Below are 15,065 nucleotides of genomic sequence, written 5' to 3'. Positions count from 1 at the left end.
AATGAGGGAAAGAAACGTCCATCTAAGTGTAGAGGATTCATATGGCAAAATTTAAACTAAAGAAAAAATCCACACTTACAGCAGATTTTTTTTTTAATTCTTAGTGCAAGAAACATAACCAAGTTAATCACAGAATCAGTACTAATTAAGAATATGGAAAATTCTCCTATACAGAGGTAGAGTCCAGTGCACAAGGCTAAAACGATATTCAATAGTCTAAACAAGACTGAGCCAGGTTTTACGGAATCCACTTTTTAAAGTATCAGACTGTATGTACATACATACAATAAATAGACTATACAATCTTTAAAGTAGTTTAATAAACTTCACAAAAATTATAGTAGATGCATTGAGATCTTTACATAATCCAAAGTTCATGTCTCTATCACGCAGAAATGGATAAACCCAATATTCCTGATATCAAGTTAAATGGAAAATAGTTTAGCAAAGTGTTGATAAATCAAAATATTTTACATATTTTAAAGCCTAAATTTATGCTTATAAAGGATGAATTTCAAATGCTCTGAAAATGTTCCGTTTGATACTATCTGTAAAGAGGTTTCAAATGCTGTAATTTGCATTTGTATCGTTATAAACACTTTCCTTACATTCCATGTTCAAGGGAAAAATGGACTTGGATACTCACAGTTCTGATGCATTGGCACAACAAGAAGTGATGAGAATTAGATTATTTTAAAGGCCCAAAGGAGATCAGGAGAATTTATGGACAAAACCTTCATGTCTCAAACTACACCGATCACATTAGAAAGTTAACAGAAAGCGGTTTGGTATCACTACTTCAATCCTGCCGGTGCCTCTCCGCCCCGAGGCATCCGGTTAGCATCGCGCTGGAAGCCAAGCGCGCATCCCTGGGCCCCTCGCTTTGCTACAAGCCCATAGGGCTTAATAAAACAAATACGGAATCTTTATGGTTTACCACAGTAGTGCATAAATCAGGGACGTCTGTTGCCATTCATTTCAGTGATAGTCGCAAAGAAAGGGTTTCAGGGAACTGAAAGTTTTCAGCTGTATCTTTCTAAACTGTGCAAAAAAAAGGGCGGGGGGGGAATCACCCTGGGGCGTTACAAAGCAAATACGCTTATACTGACAAGTTATTTTCTATAAGAGGTTAATACAGTTCCGAGGGGGCAACAGCTACAGTAAGAGGGAACTCTGTAACAGCAACAGAAGAGCTTAATAACTGGAGCCCAAAATTATGTTCACAGTTTGGTTACTTTTAATTTCTATAAGCACCTACGCTGGAAAACACAAGGGTTTGTATTTTACCTTCAAAATTGAATCTACTTGTGACAAATGCCTTGTTAAGATTTCCATTCTGCTCTTCTACAGGCCGCCTCACTGGAACTTTTTTTTTTTATTATTTTTTATTTTATACAAACAGACTCACTTTGATTTAAAGTAAACATATAAAAATTGAGAATATTGCTTGCAACAATGGACCTGGAGGTGAAGGAATGAACTAGTCAGGCCATACAAAAAAAAAAAATAAATCTCCCTCAAAATGAATTCTGCTAAACTTCCTAATGCTATGAAAATCTGCAAGAAGGATCACAAGATCTGTTGCAAATTTCAGAGATTTGGCCCAAATCTTATCATCATCATCTGAATACTTTAATAACCGTATCTTTATATTAAGGAAAAACAAATGATTCCAAGAACTCAGGAAGGCACACGCACCCAAGTATACTATAAATAAAACACATCATGAAATTACGAAGATCTTCTGATCCCTGTACACACTTTTGGTTCAGCACTATGGTCAAGTTCTCTCTTCTAAAATACAATAAAAGGCATACAAGAAATATAACATATGCATAATAATTACGAAGAATAATGCTAATAAGACAGCTTACAGAGAAAAGTGCAGTGAAAAAACCCAACGCTATTTATTCAGGGGCTTGTGCTACTGTAAATACAGATTTCGTATTTGCTGCTGTGCAAGGGGAAGAATTTATCCTGGGAAGCAGCAATAAGGAACGCAAAAAACCCAATAAAAAATAAAAAAAGATATTAAGAGAAACCTTTAGGATGGAACTCTCCCAACTTCATTCCTCTAGTGCACAGTCATCTGACTACATGGTTTGTTTTCATGCTGACATTTCTCTTCATGAGTACAGCACATCAGAAAACGGCACAGTTCTTAAATATTTTTCTGCCTCTACTTCATTTTTGTTTTGTTTCTTCTTCCAAGCACCTGATTTGCTGTTTCCTCATAAAAGGGGTAAAGCTGTTAGCAAAAGTGAGAAAAAAAATTGTCGCCCATGTTCTCTCCCGAACACCAATTTCTCCATTTCTCCTTCCACTAGGTATCTTACTCGTGTGCTACGCAATGGGGAGGCACTGTAAAGGCAGCTCGACAGATTTAAAAATAAAAAAAAATCAAAAGTCTTTTTTCTTTATCCCCCCGCCCCCAGCCCACCCCGAAAAAAATGGATGGATGAAACAGTACGTCCGTAGCATTATTCCAGTCTCCTCTGTTAGGAGATAATAGCAGGGGACCATCTAACCACAGTCAGATTGTCAGCACTGACTGACCGTTTCTTTGCAGCTTTCCTGAAGTCCTTATATTTATCTTCACACAAGCGGGAGATGGCCTACAAGAAAAGAATGAAAAAACTTCAATTGCGCTGACCACACAGGTAAAATAAGACTAAATGCAGATTTCTACATATAGGTAGAATTACAAAAAGTCACTTCATTAAGCCAAACACGTGAAGAGCTTCTCCCCAAATCCAAGCCTTTTCCAAGCCTTTTCTTTACAGGTTAGCCATCACAAAGCTCGTCGAGGTAGCTGGCAACACTTACCCACTGCTATATGGTAACTCACATATAGCATTTCCCTGGTGAAAAACTGTGAAAAACTTAATAAAACAATTCTAGAAATTGTAAGTATGTTTGTAGAATTTATAAAGAGGATGGCTTTTCATTTTTTTTTATTTCCTAAAAAGTCTTGTACTAATTATATTTTTCTCCACTGATGAATGGTCTGGCACAATACTCGCCCTGCTTTGTTTACAGAGTTGATGTTTACTTGCCTTTTGGAAGGAGATGGTGATATCTATGTGATCAGGCTATCTTATACGGTGCCCGTGGGAAACATAACTCATAGTCAAAATAATTTAATTTGCATTAAAAATAAATAGAAACGTTCAAAACCTTTTGAAGAGAGACACAAACATTATTCAAATGTTGACTTCTATTATACTGCACTGCAGTTAATGTTTTATGTTTCTCCTACTGTTTTTAGCCAAGTTTAAAACAAATATTTATTATGGACCTCATAGGCACAAATACACTGTGCCCTAAAACAGTGTGTCTATTAGAGTTTCTACAGGCGGGACGGGCTACGGCTGGCATCAGTAGGGATGTTAACTCAGATCAGACATGCAGAACTGCAGAGAAAGCTCACTGCAGGGAGTACTCAAGGCCAAATTAAAAGATGAACTAAATCAGTATTTTTATTTACTCAGGAATGCTTTTAAGTGGTGTCTTAAGATAAGATGTTTAATAAAAAGTATTATACAAACAAAACCAGCACGAATGTTTGATTATAAAAAGGCAATACAAATAAACAGCCTAACTCCACCAATCATTGTTTTCTCTCTTAATCTCTACTTCTATAGCACAGTAAGCTGTAGCAGCGAAGAGCCCTTTAATTTTAATTGTCCTGCAAAGACCAGAGGCAGGTATGACAGAAGTGCACGACTCATGCATCTGAGAGTAAGTTCACCTAACCCTTCCGTCAAGTCAGCCACAAAACATGGTTAAATTAAAAAAACAAAACCAAAAACGAAACAACACAAACCCCACCTCCACCAACAAGAAACCAGCTGCTACTTTTGAGTTGGAAACTGAATTTCCTTTTGTTAAGACCATTCCTGAACACAGTTTTCTTTCTTGATGCACACGAAGAGAACAACAGAATAAAATAACACAAATATTCCCACCGCTTTGTAGACCACAACGTAACTCGCTTAAAACTGCTTAATAACATTCTATTTAATTTAACCAGGAACTCATGGACTAAGAAAGTTTATGCAATTCAATTGGATTTAAAATACAACAGATGAAAAGTGTTTAATCATGAAATAATGTGCCAAGGCATGGCTTGGAAAACAGATGTACTGAGGTGGAGCTCGGCTTCTTTCAGCTGCCAAATCAGGCTATTGCTGTAAGCATCAAACAGCCAGAGAAGGTAATCACTTCAAAATTGCCTGTTTCACAGGAAAACTTCTGTTCTGGCACATGGTCAGATAAAATGAAATTTTGCTTGGAAGCGGCACTTTTAATATTTGGCATCTCTAGTCTCTGGTGATTAATCATGGATAGGAACCACACTGACTGCTGCCTAAAGCAATCCTGTATCTAACGATGCCTCTTCATTTGCAAATAATTTACAAAATTGATATTTGGAGCCTATTTGGCAAGTTAGTTAATCAACTTTAGCATAACATATGGGGAAACAAGAGAAAAGCATAAAATTGTAAATATTTATTATTGTCCTTCAGCTAAAATAAACCCAAATAGCTTATAAACACCTTTCTGTCATCTTGATATTTCTGTTGCTTCTATTGCTAGAAAAAGAAACCAATTTTTGACAGTTGCAAGGGCCCATTTCTCATATGAAATCAAAACATTCTTAAAACCAGCAACACTATCCGATCATGTGAAATGTTGTTGGATTTGATTGTAACACCTGTAATCAGCTAGAAAAATGCATACATATATATTCTTCCATTACATATATATATGCATACAGGACTAGAAGTCAGTTCCTCTGCTGAGTTAAGTGGCTCTAGATGAGACTGTCACTGGTGAAGGGGCAAAGTAAGGAGAAAAGAGGGGGGAGAAAGGCAGTAGTAGCAGTACAGGCCATGGCTTCACTGCTGGGAATGCACAAAGGCACACAACTGTGAGTGCCGCAACACCCACAAAAAAAGGACAAACCAGAGAGCACTCTGCAAGGACAGCCAGCACTAAGGCAGGAAGGGTTATACATAAGGAAAATGTAAAAAAAAGAAAAAAGAAAAAAGAAAAAAGAAAAAAGAAAAAAGAAAAAAGAAAAAAGAAAAAAGAAAAAAAGAAAAAAGAAAAAAAAGAAAAAAGAAAAAAGAAAAAAAAAGAAAAAAGATCACTATAACAACTAGAAGTTGTGATGATGGGGATTCTCCTTATTTTATGGGGAATGAAAAGAAAGAAGAGGAATCAGGTTACTCCTGACAAAAGAGCAGGGGACTTCTGTTCTCCCTTCATTTCTTGGCTAAGAGGATTCTGAACACACAAAACACGCAGGATTGCAATCAATCACTGCAACAGTGGGAAGCTGGGGGGATATAAAGACACTTCTCTACTTGTAACTTACATTATTTTCCTCCTCTTTTTTGTCTGTTTGATCTGTGGGACTGTACCTCTTTAGGCTCAAGAAAAAACAGCACTTAGTTCAAAGGGTTTGAACTACGTGCTCAAGCACTATCCTAACAATAAAAAGCTCAGACAATGTACAGCCCGTTAAACTGGGAGTGCCCTAACAAATGCTCTTACAAAATCTAGCCTTGAAACGAGCACAGTGCGAAGACCACAAGCAGAAATAGGGTAGGCATGTTTTGTGGACTTACCCCAAAGAGCAGAATCTGACTCATGTTTATCTCAGTACACGGGAGAATAACCAGGTGCAAGAGTAGGAAATTACAAAATACTGGATTAAGGTTGGATATCCAACAACCTTCCTGGCAGAAAAATCTCCCATATTAGAAAATAGTTCTCAGGAGAAGCAAAGGAAGCCTTGACATTTGACGTAATTAAAAGGAAGGAGAAAACACACTACAACATATGCTGGTTGGAACAAACAGCATTGGCAGGTGGACAGACTGGATGATCTAATGAAAGGTTACTTGCCATTTTTAACTTGCATGATTCCAGACAATAAGAAAAAAAAATAAAAGAGGGGTCATGAAAATGGTTTCTGGCTACTAGGTAGACTGGTGTAACAAGTCTTAAAGAATGTGGCCATTCTTTTAGGCCACAGAATGCTGAAAAGTAAGAAAAAATGACTTTCGTTTAGTCATTTAAAAGACAAAGCTACTTCTTAAGTGTCAATTGTGGGAATATTAAATAAGGAAAAACATCCACTGCAGATGCTCCAGAAAGCAATGTCATTTTTAACAAGTACTATAACATCTTATAACACCTCTAAGCTGATGGATCTCATCCAGCATTTCCATTTGATAAGGAACAGTATTTATTAGCCTTGTCCTTGTCCTCCTTGCATTGTTGTTTTTTTTTTCATCACGAGTATATCAACCTCATGACATTTGCAGAAATAGCAATGAAGATTCTGCCATGCCAGATCTAATACTCCTGCTTTAGACACATAAAATACCTTGAACATGCGAAAGTAGTAAAAACACGTTATAACTACTTCTCTGCGCACGACCTTTTGTGATCTCAAATGTCAGTAAATAAGTTGTTTGAAATCTTAGGACTGAGCAAGGTCCTTTCAGTTTACGGGACAAGGCAAATCCTTCCACTGCATACGCACATTCACTAGGAGCCTGTTGTCTTACATCACAGACTGCAGCTTGTCTCTCCGTATCAGAAATATCACAGCCCGTGTGGTACTACATCTACTCCACTTGACAATTCAGGCAACTGTTTTAAAAACAGAGAACTCTGGGCTCAACAGCACATGAGAGACCTAGAAAAGTGCTGCAAATGCATTTTGATAACTCTTGGCAAGCTAAATGCTTAACTGTGCTCAAGGAACCAGGCTATAATTTATGCTGTCAACTAGTTTCAAGGGCACGCTAATGACAACCGAGTATTGCCAGGGAACAAGGCAGTTCCCATCATGTTCCCTTCCTTCTGGACACAAAACAGGGGCAAGGAGCTGGTAGACCAAGTTGGTTTCACAGCAGATACTCATCCTCTTCCCTGAAGACATCCTCCTTGGCTAGCAGGATTACTTTACAGCCAACTTCTGCTAGCTGCACAAAGCATTCCCAACATGGGAAAATATTTAATAATATGGCTTTATTTTAAAAAATATTCCATTATTTCCTTTAAAATATGCATTCTCTTTAGTTAGTACAGAAGAACCATCAGTATTCTCTGGGTATTTACAGTCATTTCTTATTTTCTTTTCTTCTAAGGTTTTAGGAGCTATCGTTGTTACCTTCATTTGTAACCTGCTGTTATACGTTGTGTGCGCAATATAGACCGACAGTGTTGGGAAACACCGTGTACTAAATTCTCTTCAAAAAGTAATTAACTCAACTTTAATACATGTAATGGCACTTTTTATCAAGACCCACCATCTCATAAGTTAGTAAACTACCTCTTCTCATTTAAGATTACAATCCCAATGAATTTTAATTTTTTTAAATTCTCTTCAATAGAAACAAAATCTGATGCAAATCTACATCCCACTCCATACACAGAATTAAGTTACATTCTTATTGGAGCTATCTGCAAAATTTAGAAAGAATGAGAAATACAACTTTAGTGAAATCTGCTTTGATTCTTTCTCCACCACCTCCTGTTCCCACTACAGTCACAAACAAGTCAATTAACCTTCCCACGCACCATTTCCCCCCCCAAAAGCGTGTATAGTACTGCCTGCCTCTTTCACAGGAGCACAAGGAGTTTCAGAACACGCGAAGCTCACCCTAACCCACAGGCAAACAACCTCCAGTGCAAAGCTGCTATATAATTACACACGTGCAACGTGAAAAGCAGTTAGCATCTAACGACAAATTTCAAAATTAGTAATAAAATGTGTACACACTCAGGCAATAATGCCCTTATTTGAAAAAAAACTTCTTATCAGAAAGCTCAGGAAAAAGAAGATTCCAGCCTTGCAAAGTGCCCACAATTGTCAGATGATTTTAAATCCCTCCTGTGTCTGGGGTATTCATAGCATCCTGCATTTCGCAGGTCCAGACCATCCAACAGTGCTTTAAACTGCAGATGATATATTCAGGTCTCACAACCAGACTGTGAGCAGAGTCATTATAAAACTTGTGGGTACTTTCACAAAGCCAATTTAGACAACTGGAACTGAAAAAGAAATGGAAAGTAAGACAAGGTATGACGCAAACCGGGCCAAAAAGCTGCCTCCACATCCGTGAATTCCCAAAGCACAAACAAAACAGTTATGGAAATTGGGGCACACAATATTCTAACATCTGATGCAAATATTCGGGAAGAGATAGGAGAAGGGAGAAGCAATGCAAAAATTCCAAATCCCCCTATATATTCAGCTGTGAGCAATCTAAAAAGAAAGTGTCTTACCTCAAGTTTGTATGCCCTGTCCCTGCTGAGGGGCTCCAAAGGAAAACTCAGGTTATTCGCTTCTGCCAGGGAACGCAAATCAAAATAATACTTGGCATAAACACTGGAGGGAACATTAATATTGAACTGCAACAGCTCAAGAAACTGGCGTTCCAGCTCATTCCTGCAGAAAGAAGATAAATGTGAAAACATATTTCAGACTGTGCACTCTGAATGTAATTTACTTTAAATTGCAAATGGTATATACCAAGTTCATTTCTGATTCTTGACAGATGCAATTATCCTAGTCTAAGGTTTGACCTAGTCTACCAAGTTCTGTTGGCATATGTACGCCAATGAGGAATACGAAAGGTGCTGCACCTTGCAGCCGCTACTGCGATGCCGATCAAACCCACACACAAACTTCTGCTAGCAGAAGGGCACCTTTATCAGTTTAGCTAACCCAATCTGGGAAAGAAAAGCCAGCAGGAAAAAAATGTTGCTGTAGTTTCTGCTGTACCTCCACTAGGTGGGTCTGCACACACAGCTATGCAAACACAACGTGCAGACATGCCCTAAATTTGTCAGGCACCTCTCATAAATGCTGCAAATTCCTCTAACACCTAAATTACTGGAGAACTTATTTACTCTCTTCAGCCTTTCATAATCCATCTTTTAAAACTAAGTAATGGAAACCCTGAATTTTTCAGCGTACTGTCTTTCTGAACACAATGAAGCAATTTTTCCCTAGGACGTGTAGTCAAAATTCATAGTGGTGACCATTTGTTTTGTGTTTGTCAAAATACCTAATAGGAACGGAAGTCCTATTTGAGCTCACACCCCATGAAAACTTTGGTATAGCAATACATTATTACACCATTAAAAAGTATGTTAAGAAATAAGCAAATCAACAAAATTAAGGACTGGAAATGTTCATAAGTTGCACGGTAACTAGACATCCTACATAATACTTATTCAGGGCCATATGATACATTCAGAACAGTGATTTCAAGACATGAGAAATAAAAAAAATAAACTGATGGTAAAAGCTACACATGTTTGCTGAGGAGTATGGGGCTGCACAGCTGTGTCACCAGCAGGTATTGACTAACTATGATATTGCATTTAAGTTACATTTTGACTGCAGTGTAAGCGTGCAAGGGATGTACAGGGAGTTGGCAATAGAAAAGGATGGATCTGAAGATGAAAAGGTATTGGTACAGTAGTTTTTCAACACTCGGTGATTTTTCTTCTCAGTCTTTACTCTTACATCACTTACATCATAATCATTGTCCTTCCTTACCTTCGCTCTGTCTCTACCAAATTTCTGTGTCTACATACTGACAAATATTAATTAACATTAAAAGACTATCTAAAAGCTGGATATGGACGCTTTGGCATGCATTCACACTGTTGAAGATTGTAGCTTTTAAAAAATTCAAATTAAAAAAAAATACATTTTAAGATGTCTATCAATAAATACAGACGTTTATCTTTAAATGTCCTTTTATATTGCCACGATTTTACTTTCTGCAAGCTAAGCCTAAAGGTCTGTGTTAATGGATAATACAACGCCTGTTTTAATGGAGAAAGACATTGGCTGTACCTCTTTTGAAGAGCATCCCCAAATCCTTAAGAATAATACATAGCCTCAGATTCTTACTATCCCCTAGCTCCCAGATTTGAAGGTTAGACTAACTACAGCTGAGAAAGAACAACAACAAAAACATATACAGGTATTTCTTATTTGAACTAACATAATTTAACTAATCACCATACCCTTCTTCCCCCATACATCTACATTAGGCAGCTTTCGCATGTGCTTTCCTGTGGCCACTCTTCAAATTCACACAGGAACTCAAGGAAAGGCCACACACGTGCCTACAGATACATTCTGACCTTCAGTCCTCCCAAGTCCTCTGTCAGCTTTAAGGCACAGGTCAGTGTACTGCTGGTGACTTACAAAACACTGAAAGGTCTGCGTGATGCTTTGCAAGGCACACTTATGCCGAATGATTCACAGCAGTTGAAGATTTTGACCTAGAGTTTTTCTGCCTTATTGATATAAACAATGAAAGCCCACATCTTGCGTAGAGCTAGACACTGCAAAATCATAGTATTGTACTGTCCCAACTACCTGAAAAATAAGAAAGAAAAAATATCCAATCCACCACACTAGGGATAAGAGGAAAACAATAATTTGGAAAAACTGGCAGCAGGAATATAAGCATCAGGTCAACAAGCAGCAAAATCTTTGCTGGAGGGCTCACAAGGAGCCCCAAACACAAAGCCCATGAGCCAGATAAACCAAGTATACAGAGAGCACAGGCTTCACAAAGGCTTCTGGTTTTGCAGATTGTGAGAACCCTAAAATCTTGAAGAATTAAGGACAAGGACTCATCACAGTTTGGCCTAGGGAATGTGCAGTGTGGAAAGAGGGCCGACGTTAGCACGGGAGCACGGGTCTGACACGTGAGTAATGGTGTTATGTAGCTCAAGTGCAACTTCTAACAGTAGCACCGTCACATGTGTTTGTCAAAAACAATAACCTCTTTTTTTTTGTTTCCTTTCACACCATCACAGTATGCCTCATCACCTGCCTTCAAAAAAAGCTCTGAGAATCAGCAATTTCAAAACTCATATTTATAACCCTTACTAATTAATACTGTCACACGGCACAGTCAAACCTGTCAGTCTGCTTCAAGCTGTTCGGTTCTCTACTGCAGCTCGTGCCCCAGCTTCAGAAACGCTTTAAAAGCTCCCAGTTTTGCCTTGGAGAAGTGAACGGAGGGAGGCCCTTACTGCCACTGAATACCCGAAAGCATGAGAAAAGGATCAAGGGAAAAGCAGCTTAGCAAAATCATTCAGAAAACACTCGAAATACAGTCAAGGAACCATTATCTGCATGAAATAATACTGCACACAGAAATGTGAAGGGCCTGATTTTAGCCTCTTGTTCCCCTTATCCCCCCTTTTATTTTGGAAATTTCATTCTGTCTGAGTTATGTTGGAAAAGAAGTATCATCTACCATCCTTAAAGTGGCTTACATATTTTAAAACAGAAACTGAAATGGCATTATGTGGTATTTCCCGCCTCTATTTTGAAATGAGAGTTTTCCTCCAAACTAATGAAAGTACCTCCAGCATACCACAGCAATGCAAGCGCTGTGTTTTTCCACTTGGACTCAGGAAAAAAAAAAAAAAAAATCACCTCATTACAAATTGCTTGTTAACACAAGATTTAGAGATGACTTTTCTAATACTTGAGCAATGACAGCTACTCCCAATTTATAAGTCTTATCTAGCAGTGTATAAGCATGCTTAATTTAAAGCAATCAGCTGACTCCTAACATTCAACCTTTCCCTTACAGATCATTTTTAGGCCAGTTATAAATCTGACAAACGGCCAACTATTAACCTAAATTAGGGCTGCTTTGGCAAAAATGCCTGGCCTTTCACTGCTTTGAGATTGCAAACTGAGACTCAAAAAACATTCTGTCTGCATAAACACCTCTTCTCATCTACTTCCCTCCTTCCCTCTTCCCTCCTCCCAGAGTGCTAATCCACAACAAAACTCTCTTCAGTGGCTGCGATCCTGACGTGAGTGAGTTAAAGCAGAAACAAGCCTATACACTACTCACCACAGATACTTAGCTCTGCCTAAAAGAGCTCTGAAATACACAGATACTGTGCTAAAACATATTTCTAATAATTTTATTGTTATTAGTTCTTATAAGAAAAGGGGTGCACCAGTATATTGGTGTATGTGTGTGTGTGCAGCCCTTCCAGTGCCGCCCTCACACCCAGGCCAGCTCAGGTAAGGACACCTCGGAAAGTGTGCGTGGGATGTGACTCGGCCCTGAACGTATAGAGGATACAAACGCCGGGCACTTCAGCCAATATACGTAATACCTGCTAACCAACCAACCAAAACAAGCACTAGACTATGTAGTGAAATGAGCATCCATGTCAGTGTTTGTAAACATTACGGTCTTAATTTTATTTATTGTTATTGCAGTTCTTTTTGTTGCTGTTGGAACATACCTTTGATATGACTGGGGAGTATCCAGCCGGATACCACAACGCTCTATGCTGTTACAATGTGCGCTTCTTATGAACGCCATCAGATAGAAAAATGCCAATTTCTGTTTGCGAGTTGAAACACTAGATTTTTAACACCTTGGAAATGAACTCAGCAGGACACAGGGGGGAGGAGAAAAACAAAACCCAAAAGCACTAATTTTGAGTAATGGCAATAAATAAGTGGGTGATCATCTAGGGGGCATTAGGATGAGAACAATTTTTTTTCTTGCCTTACACGTTGGTCACAGTCTGTATGGAGAACTAGCACGACAGTAAATGTTGCTGAAGTGAATACATGCAGGCTCATTGGATGTGGTTTTTGGTTTTTTTTCGTGAAGTCATACATTTAAATACTCTGCAGGTCTGTTTTCATCACTGTGCATGAACATCCAGTGGTAAAATACACTTCAAACAGAAAACAAAAATAATTCATGCCTTCTATGTAAGCAACTATCAAGTAGACCTCATGCCATCTATCAGCATCCACCACGTTTAGATACAATGCAGATATACAAACTTTATATAATTTATGAGAGAACTTCCCGTCCCCCTCATAGACACAGATCTTGGCATTCATTGACAAAGATAAACATACTGAACTCACATGTCTTCGACCGTGATATCTTTCAGGATCTGGCAGTAATCCACGTTCCACACTGCCTGGTCATCCCAAACTTTGGATGCCAGTAGAATTGCACCCAGCACAATTCGCTTCCAGTTTGCTGGACATATATCTATCTCTGCATAAGTTAAAAGTCTTTCAAGATATACCTGTGGAAACACATTAAAATCAACACTTAATCTATTTTGCTATTAAGTAGAAATCAAAAACAAAACTATCCTCATAAACCCATTCCAGCAATTTTACAACAGTAATCTGCTCTTAAGACAATGCTTATATAAAAGCTGTAGGTTTAAACACATACATTTATGCCAAGCTCAAGACTGGATGTGACAAATTCATATTTCAGTTGGCCTTTGCCTTCTGTTCATATTACCAGAAACAAAATTGTTATCTTCTTATCTGTAACTGTTGCTAATATATTCACATGTTGGAATGAATTCAAATGATTGCTTAAATAAATTATTAAAATAATAATGTAAATAAATACAAAAGTACAAATGAGGAAGGCAAGGGTATGTTACCAGTAATAGCCACTAGCTACCACACAAACAACCACGGCACCATGTCACGCCGGGCCCCTGCGGCGAGCCTGTGTGAAGAGGTTCTGCAGGCACCTATAGGATGGACAGAGGAACAGCCACCACAGGAACAGCGAGCTGAGCAGCGGAAAAGTATCTGCCCAGAAGATAACGCATAACCAGTTTCCTCTGGACCGATAAACTCTGGAGATGAGTAACAGTAATCCTGTTGGAACTACACGAACTGATAAACTCAGGACACCGCAATCTGGCTTAATCTGCCCAAAGCCACCAACACAGGCTAGCGTCAATGAGAGCTCGTACAACCAAAACCTCATCCAAGAGGGTGGTGGCTTCTACCTACAAAGCCTACAGGATCACATACACACACCTGATCAAACAAGGGACTTCCTGGACACCTAGCAAAAAGCTGCTGGGGGTGGGTGAAGAATGACCCTCTGCTCCTGAGGACAGAGCTGGCCTGGCCCCCCAACTGATGCTCCAGCCAGGGAAGATGGGTGCATATGTCAGGCATCCACAGGAGCGAGTAAGTCAACAGGCTGTGTGAACAGTTACCTGCTATCAATAACAGCAGCTCAATTACATTAATAGCAACAGACCGACAAACAAAATGCCTTCTAAGAAATACTGGTTGTGGGTGAACTGCGTCCCCCTAATTCTACCCCCTATTAGGGAAAGGGAAATTACAATTATGAATAGTTACATGTTAGGTGAACAAAACTGGATACTTCTGCAATCCACAACATTTAAACAGTTTATAGACCAGCTGAGAAGATAGATAATAAATCCGCAGTTTGACTAAATTAATGCTTATTAACACCTAATCAAACAATGCCCAAAGAATAGCTAACATACATAAAAAATACCCAAACAACAGCTAATATGTAAAAAAATTAATCAAGTAATACCCAAAGAATAGCTAATAAATCAAAAATTCAATGTAGGATAGATATTGATAAGGGGAAGGGGAAAGGGGGAGCGTAGGACAGAAACTTTAAAACCCAGAACAGCTCACTTGTGATTTCCTAAAAAATTTGCACTCATACAAGCACACAGAGTTCCTTCAGTGATTTGTGCTTCTTGAAAGGTCTAGCATTATTAGAAAATATTATTCAATTAATAATAAAATAATGATTAATATACTTTGAAGCTCATTTATTTTTATGAGTCCACAATAAAATCAAGGCCAATTACATCTTTCATATAGTTTCGTTCATTAATTTTCACAATTATGTACAATTAATTAGAGCTTGGCACCAAAATAATCAAAAACAGCAGACAGCTCTTGTATGATTTAAAGTTTTACGGAAAAAACATATTTTATGAAAAAATATTAAATATCTGAATAGGTGCGCACAGATATTCAGCCCACAAAACGAACTGTCTCACACACTCTGCAGTATAAGTGGCACAGTGAGCAAGGAAATAATGGGAAAAAATACAAAATGCACAATATTAAACAACTTTTGTTCAAAGTGGACACCACAAAGTGTAAGTTCTTTGCCTCCTACTCTTACTGAAGGAAAACA

The 15,065-nt window shown here is 38.3% G+C and overlaps 1 protein-coding gene across 2 annotated transcripts in view; it reads right to left on the bottom strand.

The window, feature by feature from the left end:
- Positions 1–300: 300 nt before the first annotated feature.
- Positions 301–15,065, bottom strand: part of CCNY (cyclin Y) — a 129,658-nt gene continuing 114,893 nt past the window's right edge. For both annotated transcript variants that reach the window (XM_054191235.1, XM_054191236.1), the window contains 3 exons: positions 12,977–13,143; positions 8,311–8,473; positions 301–2,615 (listed from right to left, as the gene is read on the bottom strand). In XM_054191235.1, the coding sequence (XP_054047210.1) occupies positions 2,499–2,615; positions 8,311–8,473; positions 12,977–13,143 (447 nt within the window). In that variant the 3' untranslated portion in view covers positions 301–2,498. The remainder of the gene's footprint in view (positions 2,616–8,310; positions 8,474–12,976; positions 13,144–15,065) is intronic.

The sequence above is a fragment of the Rissa tridactyla genome, chromosome 2 (genome assembly GCF_028500815.1).
Source record: "Rissa tridactyla isolate bRisTri1 chromosome 2, bRisTri1.patW.cur.20221130, whole genome shotgun sequence".
Taxonomy (NCBI): Eukaryota; Metazoa; Chordata; class Aves; order Charadriiformes; family Laridae; genus Rissa; species Rissa tridactyla.
The sequence above is the reverse complement of the archived record's forward strand: the minus strand, read 5'-3'. Positions and strand labels throughout refer to the sequence as shown.